Consider the following 13,796-nt stretch of genomic DNA (forward strand, 5'->3'; position numbering starts at 1 on the left):
CGGAGCCGTTGCAAATAATGTGAGAATGATTCAACATTTTAGAGCTGTGCACCGCTTATGAAAGTACGACGTTCACAAATAAAACCAAATACATACTGCAGTTGCGAACTGGGTTCGTTAAAGCCATCCAATATAAAAGGCAAAGGCGGAGAAGAGGGATTAAAATTAGAAGTGACCCGGATTTCACGTCTGTTCCGTGTATCTATCTAATGCAACCTAAAATAAAGTCCATTTAGCGACGGCGGGCGTAGGTGGAGCTGACAACCGTGTAACATCCGCACAATTTTAACAATGTTTTGTTTACCCACTGAATACCACGAATACAGAGCCCACTCTAATGCATATTCTCGTGATCATAAATAGATATCTATTTTACTGACGTAACATGAATTGAGCTAACTCCCCATTTACGTCGACTTATCATTTAGTCTGATTCAGGTATTACGAAACAACGTTCCTTGTTAGCTATCTCCTAACATGTACCTAATTAAGGTCTGTCTGTACACTTGTAATCCCTCAGTAGAGGTCAAAGAGTTTATTATAAAATAATTATAAGGCAAAGTTTATTCATTTAAGTTTTCAGTGTAGGTTTAATGTTGTAATCCTTGACATTTGCGTTTTAGTTAGTGGTCTATTTATTTATGTTCATAAGTAAAAAGGAATAAGAGCTCAATGTAACCTTACAGTTTCTTAGGTAGACGTAGGTATTGGCTTAAAAATCTATGCATGAACATCTAAATATAGTAGGGACCCAATAACGCGACACACGCAAATGAGATATATTTTTATTGAATTAAAAAAAGTAAAATGTCATGCAAAATTAAAATCCGGCTAAAGTCCGTGGGCGACATAGCGAACCAATCGCACGACAGGTCATGCCAATATATTCCAATGATCTCTTATTTAGCAGAAAATTCACTTCTATACAGAGCAAACCAATATTGATTTCTGTATTCAAATAAACTTAGTCAATAAGTTCGAGCGTATTCGTTCAGAAACTGTTAATGGATCAAGAGGAGTACATTGACCACATCATTATTTAAATATCTGCCATGTACACATCACATGATACATTCAAGCATTAGCCTATTTTTTGTGTTAATGCTATTCTTGATTACTCAGCTGTAGCCACATATTATGTACGTACATCACATAATAATTGTTAATCCATTGATGAGTTCTGTAATGGCCGACACTGTAATGCACCAGATCGTAAAAAAATGTAACAACCGACATCGGCCATTGAACTCGGTAATTAATGTTAATGCTGCAGCAATTTGCTTCGATTTTTACGCGAAATAGTTTCTTTGAATTACAAATGAACCATGAAGATTTTCGTCACCAGTCACTTTCATTCTAGAACCTGAACAAACGACACTTGCAAGACTTCAGAGATTAAATTCTGTTTGCCTCAGAAGCAAGCCAAATATTTTTGAGCCCAAGTAAATATATTGTTGCGGTGCCTACATTATAAACAGATCATCGACATTTCGGGTACATTACGTATAATTGAGACTACTTCTACAAATACAAATTAATCAGCGCTAGTTTTTATACAATTCGCTCGGCACATTGATGGCGCCTGTGCACACAGGTGGCGCACACATTAACACCACTTTGCGGCTGTGTTGCCGCGTGGGCGACGGTGGCCGCAACTTAACAATAATGGCCAATTACAGGGCTACTATAAGTTCAACTTCTTCAATTTCCGTGTTTATGCAGCAAAGGATATCATGGCGAATATTTTTGTCATTTCATACAGACAATAACAACCGCAACCGCAAAAATCCTGACATTAACAACCGATCAAATAATTCTGTCACGAACTAAAATAGAAACAGTGCTATAATCGTATTTTAAGAATATTACTTCCACCGCATAATAAAGGTTATTTACGTTTTGACACAAGATTTATCTGGCAACCCTGACTTGTATGTAAATAGAAGTCTGTCGGAGTAACGTCGCGAGTCGCGAGTGTAGGCGGGGTTGTTTGCCTCGGCTCTCCTATTGCGTGATACACTCAATAAAACTGTTGTTGGACTCCAAATTGGTCGTTTAAACGAATACACCGCCTCCTTGTAAGTTCGACGCAAACCGTGGCCATCGAGCCGGCAATTACGCGGGATCATTTAGTTAACCACCTCGCCGTTATTAAAACTTAGCGATCTCATTCACCACCGATCGTGTTTACTCATGATTGCCCTTTTATACACAAATGGCTTCTTGTTCTGAACCAGTAATCGCGAAAAAGTAACAAATACACATGATATTCTGTATTGAAATTGACTTGAAGTTTTTTCCTTAATTTTGTTGTACCCTAAATTACATACAGGGGCGATACTGTAAAATGAAACTCGAAATAACTGTCCTTAACACACCGGAGCCGGTTTCTCGATACGAATCAAAATGCAAGTTAATATTATAATTAGCAATACTGCAATGCAATTAACACGTCAGTTGCCTTTTTACCGCAAACAAGTAAGCTAAGTAATATTGTGGAAACTCGGCTTTACGTAATAACTGGCGTCGCGTGACTAGCGCGGTTCATTCAGCCTCGCTAGTATCGCAACAAAACCTTAACATCACGTACACATTTATAAATTGTTCCTCTTTAACGCAACACTACCGAACGAACTCAACATCACCCTCTGATTTGTCTGATTTGTTGATTTTACCCAATAATACCATTGAATTTGAGTGAAACGCGTCCTTTTGTAAGTTGAAAATAATAGCGTTCATGAAAAATCTGAAATTCCTGGCTCATCTCACAAGTATCATCAGGCATACGAGTGTAAAATATGTATCTTCAGTAATGAAATCTTCCGACTCAGTACGTACTCACTTTTTATATCACTTTGCACATGCAAATGTGGTGGTGAGTGATCTCAGTTAATGTGCTTTTTCAAGAGTTAAACATAAACGTCGAAATGTAAATATTTAAGTCTTTGCCCGCTACAACATTGTAAAAGAAATTCTGATATACGAGTATACATCTATATTGTGTGCATAAAATCTAAAGTTGATGCAACGTAAAGACTACAGCGTAACAGAATAAAAGAACTCTGCCTCGATGTAATAACCACTTTATTTTATGCATAAGATAGATACGGTTTAAAGCGTGAAATCATTCAAAGATCTCTCGAAATTGGAATCGAAACTCGACTAGCAACCGGTCTGACTTAATTTAGGTATATTTAATTTACAATAGGCACATTGACGTCAATCATGTTTGTTGCGTGTTTGCCTAAACTAATGGATGCTAATACTGTACATAATTCTCAATGTGTTACCCGAAGTACCTAACTAACTACTGATAAAGATGATGTCCTTCACTTACAAGAGAGTGTAAACATCAAGTTATATTGTTTTGGTCAATAAACAGAATAAACACATACATACACAGCGCGTGCAATTGCACCACATTTAAATTATGCAAACAGAGCAATCAATAAGATTATCAGTACTACCGATAATGGATAATAACGAAATTATACTAAGCATATTCAGCGGTTTAAATTCCAGTGCAATACTGATAAAAAAGTCTCAATCATTGAAATAATCTGAATTGTGCGTCCTTTTATCTGACTCATATTGAGGCAAGTAATTTAAATCTCTAACGTAATCACAAATTATCCTAGTTGGACGACAGTAGAGTTCCACCGATCCGTCTCAAAAGGTCACAATCTAAGTATACACTGGAGTATTCCTTATAATTGAGTTAACCTTGCGGTACTACAAATGCTACGCCGGGATTGGATACTGACAGTTTGTCGTAAAACGTTTCATCTCTTTGGTGAATACATTCTGTTGGCTATGGTCAGTACGTGGAGAAGTGACTTTGCATTTCGTACCGGGACCCTCCTATACTTAAGCTAAACCCTTGATCCTAGTTAAGGTTAAAAGAATAAATGAACTGTCTATGGGTCGTCAGATGCTGTATAATTCAAAACAGATAATCAGGGGTTGTTGTTTCAATATGTAGACATTTTTACCTGAAGAATAAATATGTTAACCTTGGATGTTTTTCCTTACATTGACCGGGCTAACATATTTACGTTGTAGGTAAAGTTTACTCGACTAATGAACAATCGGCCCTTACAGGTACTGATTGCAATTCAACAATCTGTCTGAACAATACGTAGACTCGATATAATTGAGTGTTTATTCTTGAGTTCACACAACGTGAAGTAATGCTTATCGTACGTACATATGAACGTAATTACCGATTACATGTAACGTTTGCATGTCGACTCGCTATATTGGTTAGGGTTGGCTACTTTTCTATTCAAGGGTAATAGGGCTGCCAAACACTCGTAGACATGTTTCCTAAATTAAAACCTACAAAGGTAGACGTTGCTTTAAATTGTTTGATATTAAACAATATTTTTGTGAGGATAATTAGGTTGGTTTGAGTTAAACATTATAAACTTTGTTCAAAAGCAGAATTATCTTGTTAGTTGTCTGGGACAAAAGCTTTATTATGTAGGAATAATTTAGAAATAATAAAATATTATTTAGAGCTTGGAGAGTCGTTACATAAGAGAAATATATCTGACAGCCCTAGACATAATGTCTGCGACAGCTGGGCGAAACAGGTGCGCTTCATATCATATTATAGCATTCCCACCGATTGGACACTGCTCCCGGACAATTAATTTAATTACTAACGCAAACACGTCTGTGTTGACACACACAATATCGTCAAAAACTGATAGAACCACATAATGTCTATGATTTGTGAATACTGTCTGACTATTTTAATCTATTTATGCAGGTGTATCTGCATATTTTACACTATATTTACAGAACGATTTCTATTAGGTGTTGCAAATAGGCTGTCTATTATAATTTAGTTATAAGAAGTTGTTTTTCCATAAATAAATGTTTTCCTAACCTATAGATTGTACATTGTTCATTGCTAACTTATTCAGGAGTTGATACAGCTTCTATTCAATTCTTAAAAGGAAAAACAAATGTCTGTTTATTTTCCTGATCATTTCGTTTTAGCATTGTCTGGCTAAAGTTTTGGATGAACTTACTTTACGTAAACAGATGTTTGATAAACATCCCAGCAAGTCGAATCAAGCGTAAATTCAAAATAATCCGACCATTTGTAAGTTTCAGCAGGGCGGCGTGCGTGACGGTGGGTGAAGGGGAAGGGGCGCTAGAGGGGTGAGGGGGTCGCGCACTGGGACGGGGCGGGGTGGCGGGGGGTGCGGCGGGCGCTGTAAGACGCGGCGTGAATGGCGGCGGCAAGGTCAGGGGCGTCGGAAGTGGGTTACGGGCGGCGCCCTATCGACCGCCCGCCGCCGCCCGCCCTGCCACCAGCCACCCGCCACGCCGCCTAATAACACCATACTGTTATTATGCTACTTTGTAAACGATACTCGTAACTTTTCCCGTATCTAAAAATGTTTGTATGAATCTCAGAGTGATTTGCTACTGTTTTTCTTGTTTGCTGTAGCGGATGTGGCTCTATTAGCTCTAATAAATCTCAAAAAAGTTCTACCTTTTCTTAATTGTATGACATACAAAACAGTAAACCAGATTATAGAATGCTGTGGTGCCTGTCGGACAAACAAAAGTGGCAAATAGAGCGCGTTTGCGCTCCATTTGTGATCGTTTAAATAGAAAAAAGTAAATAAACGGTTGTCAAATATTTTAACAAATAATAATTAGTTGAGCGTTACGGCGGCCATGTTGAGCGCGTGATGTAAGCGCTTCCGTCGAGCATCGACGAGCGAATTTGGCTCGCCATTCATACGAGGTTTTTTACCGAGCGGCCGGCGAACTCGCGGCCTTGCTGCCTGCGCCTACGCCGATACGATCACAACCGACAGACGGCGTGCACAAACTCACTAAATTAGAACGTTCTTAATATATTTACACTAGCATTTCATTATAACCCAATGATCAAACGTATTTTACGCATTTTAGACTCTGTTCATATTTAGAGGCCATGGACTTATCAAACATACAGTGATTAAACATTCACTCGCCTATTCAAAGAGGAGAGAACAAATCTTGTTTCATTTTAAAGTGTATTAATGATATGTATAATTTTGACAGAGTGACCTTATGTTGTTTAGCATTCAAAACGGTCGTGATAAATTATGTAATTTGTGGTCCGTATCATTGGTGTTCCGATCAATCTAGTTTTTAGAGGCAACTTTCCGTTAAAAAGAATAAAAATAGTAGTGTGTTGTCAGCTATCGAGTCAGGTTGCAGTGTTGCGCATCGTGCCGACACTCGACCGTGGCTGAGAGCTAGCTAATTGACTTGAATTTTTAAAGCCTTAGTCACGACACTCCATCTCTCATTGTTTTTGTGAGTCACAGCCGCAAACAATGTATGCGATCTTGTTTCCTTATTCGCGAAATTTTACTTTATTCACAAACAACACTTCTGTGTGGGTGTGTGTTTAAAAATCTTCACGCTTTAGTGTATTACGTAAGAAATATTAACTTTGTTCGTAATTTTGCACACATAGCATACGTTATGCAGTCGGCTGGTTGTACGGAGAATGGGTTACGAAGTAAACTTAATGTATTCATGTATTGATTCTTGATATTCCATGAAACCAGATAAGGAAAATGATGTTGCCGATACCTATCTGCGATGTTTCTTTAAGATAAGTTTTTGCCATCACGACACTTTATAAATAACGTTTTCCTGAGGTTAAAATGACTGAGGTTTTCTTCAGGCTGGCTGAAGTAATTTCACACTACAGCAAGGTCACGAAAGGTTCGTGACTAAGTCTAGAAAACCTAGTGTTGTGTAATATTTCGATAGCTATCGAGTTTCACGTCTTTAACGTCTTTTATCGGGAATTACGTAATGATTCTGACATTACTAGATCAAATATAAGATTCTACGACATTATAGCCAGTCACAGCAGGTATCTTAAATACTTTCAAGATATAAAGTATCCCGTCCAAATTATAACCTTCCTGTTCAGAGAACATGTACTCACCCAAACTGTTGTCTTTACGTTTATTGGTAGTAAGAAGACCCAAGGCACATTCGGTACCTAACCTTAGTTTTGTAATGTGCCACCCAAATACTTTATTTTACAGCGATATGACAATAGCACGTACCACCACGTTCCTCGCTAACAAGTTTTTGTCAACTACATATGTACATACAGTCAGTCATCCCCTGCGTGAGGTGTGCTAACTGGAAAAGAGCTTATTGTTTGCGCAGGTGCGTCGGCGCATTCTTTGTTCATCAAATTATCGCCTGCAGCACTAACACGCACAGGAATGCTGACGACCCTCTCAGCTTAAACTCATCTTCCAAGTATTATTCACTATTATATTTAGCTTTCATCACTATATCTCGTATGACTCTCTACGCAACGTATCGCAATAACAATACATTATAACAGACATTCGAATGTTTATCTTTGCTTGTATATAAGATTTACGACACGAACATCGACAAATTATATTAACGTTAACGTAACGTATATTTAACATTACGAAACAAATAGCCGCAGAGTAAAAAAATCAAACAAAGTAGAAAAATATTTACTCGCGTACACGTGTTTCATGTAATAGTGATAAGTACTCAAACAGCCGAGAAACCGTTGTATTGGCTTCAGATAACCTTGTGTTAACGTATGGCTGCTTAAAATTAGGAATAATTTATCTACATTGCGGTATTAGGGCTTTTCGTAGCAGTCAAGAGACCTACTTATCTCACTCGGTAAATCGTTCTTACAAAGAGGAGCTGCTCTGTGTGATCTCGAAGTAATTGTTGCACATGAAGGTTCGATATCTTTTAGACTCAAAAAATAGTTATTGATTTATTTTCAGGTTAATTAGCAACTGATCTCAATCTCAGTCTCTTACTCACTACTTACAGACAGACAGTACTTTGTTAGCACTCACATCATAAGTTGCGTGTATCTCAGACAGTTGTAATAATATGTTAGCGTAATGTGCAAGTTAGTAGTAGGTATGAAGCAACAATAATAATTTATCATGAGTGGCGTTTATTCCACGCCAGTCCAGTTGGAGCAGCTCGCCCGGATAACGCGTAGTGGCGACGATAAAGCAACAAAGATCGTTTTATGTGTATGGTAGACCGTACCCTAAAAATAGAACAAAAGCTGTGTTTATACGACAGACTACTCCACGTCATGTGGCGTGCACACTGAATTACTAACTTTTATGTACGTGAATAAAATCTATTTATAATGTTGACGTCGGCCGCTCCACATTCTTATCTTGTCGCGATACTAAACACTCGATCTAAGGCAGATGCTGGACTTAACTACTCACTCGCGAAGACAGGCTTCTTGCTGTGATCTAGTTTGTAACTAATCAGTGTTTTAATGTGTTTCTACTAGGTAATATGCGTTCTATGGTTTGTGTACGCTCCATGAGTAACACAACACTACCAGTAATAGATGTTGACATGTGAATGATATACAGTTTGAGCGCTATCTATTTCCATCTTGTGCCAATTTCGTCTCATTAATGAGTGCAAGTATATTTTTGTTGAAGCATAATTAATAGAGATGTGTATTGTTTGCAGCCCGTCCGATGATCTCAGCGAGTCTCCCCAGCGAGGCGCTGGCCCAGCTGGGGCAGCTCGGGCAGCTGAACCTGTACCCGCCGCCGCAGGCCGGCATGACGCCCGAGTTCCTGGCGCCGCCGCCGCGGCCGTACGCGCGGTACGCGCCGCGCCGGCCGCGCGACGCCATGCCCGCGCCGCCCGCGCCCTCCGCGCCCTTCCCCTCCGTGCCCGGCGCCTACGCGCCCTTCCTGCCGCACCCCGCGTCCTACGCCTCCTACCTGTACCGCACGCGGGCGCCGCCGCAGCCGCCGTCCAACTACCCGCTGCGCCCGCGCGCCACCTCCGGCTTCGTGCCGCCCGCGCCCGCGCCGCACTCGCCGCCCGTCTCCGCGCCTGCGCCTCTACCACCACCCAGAGAGGTACATACATTTTCATATCTTTTAAAGAAAGCATATTTTAGTGCATGCAAGATTCAATGAAATAGCGGATGTCATAAAGCCAAAAGCACTAGACAGATTTTAGTTCTAGCCCTAACTACTGCTAAGTACCTAATAGCCACTAAACAAAATACTCATATAGTGTTTCGATGATTCCAGGAGGCTCCTACGTCACCAGAGCGAGGAGCGCCGGCGCCGTACTTCTGCCGCGGCGCGCTGATCCGGCTGGAGGACGGGTCGCTGCGGCGCGTGGAGGAGATGCGCACGGAGGACTTCGTGATGAGCGCCGAGCGCAGCGGCGACCTCGCGCTCACGCAGTGCACGCTGCTGCGCCTCGACGAGCGCGGCGACCGCCTCGCGCTCACGCTCACCTACGACAGGAACCGCTCACAGGTAACAACTAATACTCTTCCCGAAAACCGCACTTTTCCTCTTGTCCAAAATACCTGAAAACATCAATTAAATGTCTACGGGTCAGCGGTAGTGAGGCTAGGTTTAGGTATCTGGCGACTTTAGTAGACCAATTATCGTTTTTCAATTCATGAGCCAACGAATGTTGTGCCAAATTCGATGTTGTACCTAATTACGACAGACGGGTCTAATATATTAGCTGTCTAAAGAAGCAGTTCAAGCTATTTCTGGTTATTAACGCTTGGTACTAAAGTTTGGCCAATTCGTAGATGATACTAGCATGGTCCATATGTATAAACCACCCCCGCTGCCTACACCCTGCGGACCTTGGCAATATCGCGTACGAGTTCGTCAGCCTATAGTAATGATCGCGATAAGCAAAGCTTTGGAAATGGCAGTATGTAATCGTGTGGGTAATGGTTGCAGGTGGAGCTGGAGTCGACGGTGGAGCACCCGTTCTTCGTGTACGGGCGCGGCTGGGCGTCGTGCAAGCCGGAGCGCACGCTGGCGCAGTACGGGCTGCGCGTGCAGCGGCTGCAGGTGGGCGACGTGTGCGTGTCGCTGGTGCCGCGCCGGCCCGCGCCGCCCGCGCCGCCGCAGACGCACCCCGAGAACCTCAGCGTCAAGGAGGACGCGCGCAAGCGCCGCTGGTCCGCCTCCGACGTCTGCGAGGACAATCCCCCTCCTCTCAAGAAACGCTGAAACGTGGCCGACCCTCGTATTCGTATTTGGAGAACTGTCTTGATCGTGTTGTGATCGTTGCTACTCGTTTCTGACTCAGATTCGTTGTTCTGTGTGCCGGACCTGCTGAATTCTAAGTGGAACGCATGGACAAGTGTTACGGAGGATTGCTTCTTCGGGAGTGGAATGTTGTAGATATATAAATTAACGGCCCCAGTGAGTTCGGTTGCATGTCGCGGCATGCACTATTGTTAAATGTTATTTTGCGCGGTTTCTGCAGCGATCGGCAGTCCATAATAGTACGCTTATGAAATTCTATTGGGGAACTCTAGGTGCTTTTTACTGTCGGGTGCTTCTGTACGCGTTCGTGTACGATGTTGTAAATATGTATGTAACTTAGGTCGAAGTTGAACGTTACGCTCCATGACTAACCTAACGTGTCACAAAGGGAAGGGACCCGGCGCTCCCGACGCCGCGCGTTCGTTCATTCTCATTCCTCTATGGTACACGAATATTACAATATACGGCATACAAAGTAAATCGCTTTAGACATACTTACACGACAAACTTTAAACAATATTATAATTTTATATTCCACAACCATGGAGTTGAAACATTTTTTAAATAATGAGCACAAAAATAACAAATGTGTAAGTTTGTACCAGATCTTAAAGTAGGTTAGATATTGTGATAACCAATGAGATTTTATCGCCAGTCTTGAAGGACACGTGGCAATGCATATATAAACAAAACAAAGGTACAATGAATGTTAGATAGTAGGTAGTAGTAATGGGCTGACGTGTGCTTAAACCTCGACTGATTTGTTTCTATACGAGTAACTGGAATGATTATGTTTGTTGGGACGCAGTCATGTGAGAGCACTCTCGTCCGATGGTTGTGACTGCAGACATATCCATGACGATGCCACTGTCGCCCGCGCTGCCGGGGACCGCTTCGCAGAACTCTACTGGCAAACTCTTCTGACAAATAATTTGATCTAATATAAATGTTGATAATTGATAGGTATATATTGTAAAATAAAAATGAAATATGTATAATGATCATGGTTATATAGATGTCATCTCTATTGCTTTTGACGTCCATGTGTGATACACATAAGTTTTCTATGAGAAGATGTATACATAATAAACACACAGTCTGTGATATTTTGTAGTTATTGGTCAGAGTAGGTATGAAGTATTGCTTGAATAAAAGAAATATATGTTTTAGACAAATAAGTGCGTTATTGGTAAGAAAATGTATAGTTGTTGTATACTCAAAAGTAAAACGCTGAAAAACTAAAACTGAAAACAAAACATAACAAGTAGCGTCTGTGATTGATATACATATATCGTTATGTGACATAACGACAAATGCATGGCCATATCAAAATCAAATTAATTTTATATAAATACTAAGTCAAGACACATTATTTTGGTGTTTGCTTGAAATTCCAAATCCATATATAGTTTGCATAATAAGTGAATCACGAACAATAACGTGTCAGATGTGAACGAGTCATGGATGGTCTACCGCGCTGACCGACAGTTAGGTTCGCAAGGGTTCGTTTCATTGTACCGCAAGTGCTACGTGCTATTAATCATTATTGTGTTAAAAGATAACCGACGACCATAGAATACGGACACCTCATTGACGACGGATGGTGTTGTACAAAAGTTAATAATTTGTTGTATAATGTATGTAATTCTAGTTTTATCGTCTTTATATTAATATTTGTAATTGTAATGAAAGATCTCATTTTATTAATCGGTATTTTCTAACAAGGCGCTTTCATTAGATCATGACTAAGCCTACCTCACAAGCTATAAGACTACGGGTCGCGGCGACGTCGCGAGGCGGCCAGCGCCGGTGACGTCACGCGCGACCCAGTGCGAGCTATCAAGTCTAAACAAGATCTCAATTTGATGAAAATAAACTTTTGAAAAGACTGGGACGCTTTACTGAATGTTGTGGGATAGTAGTTTCTTTGAAGATATTACTTAAATTATGAGATAGGAGCATTTATTTGTGGGCGCGAGCTCGTTCCGTCGGTTAACTATGAAGCTCCGCTATCAACGCTGGACAATCATTTAGTACAAAATTTGTTACAAAAAGTATTATTTCCCAAAATCCAAATTCAGAAAGTATTAATTTAATTTCAACAAAAATGTGCTATATTATTTTTGTGGACGTAATTCAGGCACAATCATGATTGATATTGTAGAGAAAATTTTGTTAAGGAACACTTTGTTGTAATGTTTGCCAATCCATTGTATAATATTGGCACAATCGATGTTCTTCCGCGCCTCCTAGTAGATTTAGTGAGTCAATTATACGTTAAAGTATCGTTACGTGTAGGTACATATTCAGTCAGCACTTGTTACTTGATTATATGCTACATTATAAGGTGTATAATATTTACCATCAACTTATTATGTGCATCGATGTTTGTTGTAAAATGTATTAATTAGACAATATGCAAATGTTGTTTGCAATGCGTTTGATTCCGTCAGAGAAAATCGTTATACGTAAACCAGAGGCTGACATTTGTAGAAGGAGCGATTGTTTACAAAAGTTAACTATGCTTGTATTCCATTATGCCTTCCAACGAACGTTTGTATTTATCGAAGTCGTTAAGTGATACGAAAGAAAATCGAAGATCGATATCGATGTTTGAACTTGCTTAAACACCACCATCGATCAAGTCATAGAATATGCCTAAAGACTGACATCAATAGTAATATAGTTAACCAAATTGTAAACAATCGTTTCTTTTATAATGCCGCTTTCTTCCGTTTACTGACTTTTATAAATATCTAAATATAACCCCCTGTTTCTTCCAAGACTTTATTACGAATGTTTGTGTGCGAGACGCGTCTCTATTAATGTGATTGATCGATATTTAGGTGTTACAAATATAGTGACAATAGTTAATAATGTATGAAGAGATTCATAATATTATGTTGATGTTGCCGACGCCCGGCGAGGCCAGTAATGGTTCACATAGACCGTAACGTAATGTAAGTCGACAGTGCTCCTCACTAACGAACATTACTTGACACAGATGATTGTGCCATCCTTAACAGATTTTCAATATTTTAGTATTCTTAATTGATTAGCTGGTGTTATAGTCCAAACACTTCGGATACCCTAAACTATACAATAGTTTATCCTAGCGTGGAAAGTTACACAATTGGGAACATAAATATATCCGTGGAACTTCCAGAACCAAATTTGTATCAAGTATTGTACACTTTCCAATGAAATAGCGTACTGTAGAGAACAGGAAATGTTGTGTCATTTAAATTAATAGATAAATAACTTTAAAATTGTTATTATATGACAGATATCACAAAAAATATATATATGTATATTTTATTGTATAGCGGAATGACTACTATTCAGATTTATTGTAAATGGAAAAATGTTATAGATCGAAATATGTTAAATAAGTTAACTGTTTGTAAAAAGAAGAGAAAATATGTATAATTGAATATTTGCTATACGCTTGTTTTATTTTATTGACCTTATAGCATTGGAATATTCCAGAAAAAAGGAGATTATTCAGCATACTAGAGATTGGTTGCATTCACACAACTTATGAGTACTTAGGTCAGATTACACAACTGCCCACTCGTCGTATTGACTGCTTAATTTGAAACATTGTATTCGTTGACTTAAAAATATTAAACCTTAATGGACAGTATTGCAACCAAGCCCAATTATCAACTAACTCAAAACTAC

General features: G+C 39.8%; 1 protein-coding gene across 1 annotated transcript in view; it reads left to right on the plus strand.

Annotated features, from left to right (window-relative positions):
- Positions 1–13,555, plus strand: part of LOC124634959 (ataxin-1-like) — a 31,146-nt gene extending 17,591 nt beyond the window's left edge. Inside the window, exons 2-4 of the mRNA XM_047170661.1 lie at positions 8,542–8,942; positions 9,120–9,353; positions 9,798–13,555. Coding sequence (XP_047026617.1) covers positions 8,550–8,942; positions 9,120–9,353; positions 9,798–10,073 — 903 coding nt within the window. The 5' untranslated portion in view covers positions 8,542–8,549 and the 3' untranslated portion in view covers positions 10,074–13,555. The remainder of the gene's footprint in view (positions 1–8,541; positions 8,943–9,119; positions 9,354–9,797) is intronic.
- The last annotated feature ends 241 nt before the right edge of the window (positions 13,556–13,796 follow it).

The sequence above is a fragment of the Helicoverpa zea genome, chromosome 12 (genome assembly GCF_022581195.2).
Source record: "Helicoverpa zea isolate HzStark_Cry1AcR chromosome 12, ilHelZeax1.1, whole genome shotgun sequence".
Classification (NCBI taxonomy): Eukaryota; Metazoa; Arthropoda; class Insecta; order Lepidoptera; family Noctuidae; genus Helicoverpa; species Helicoverpa zea.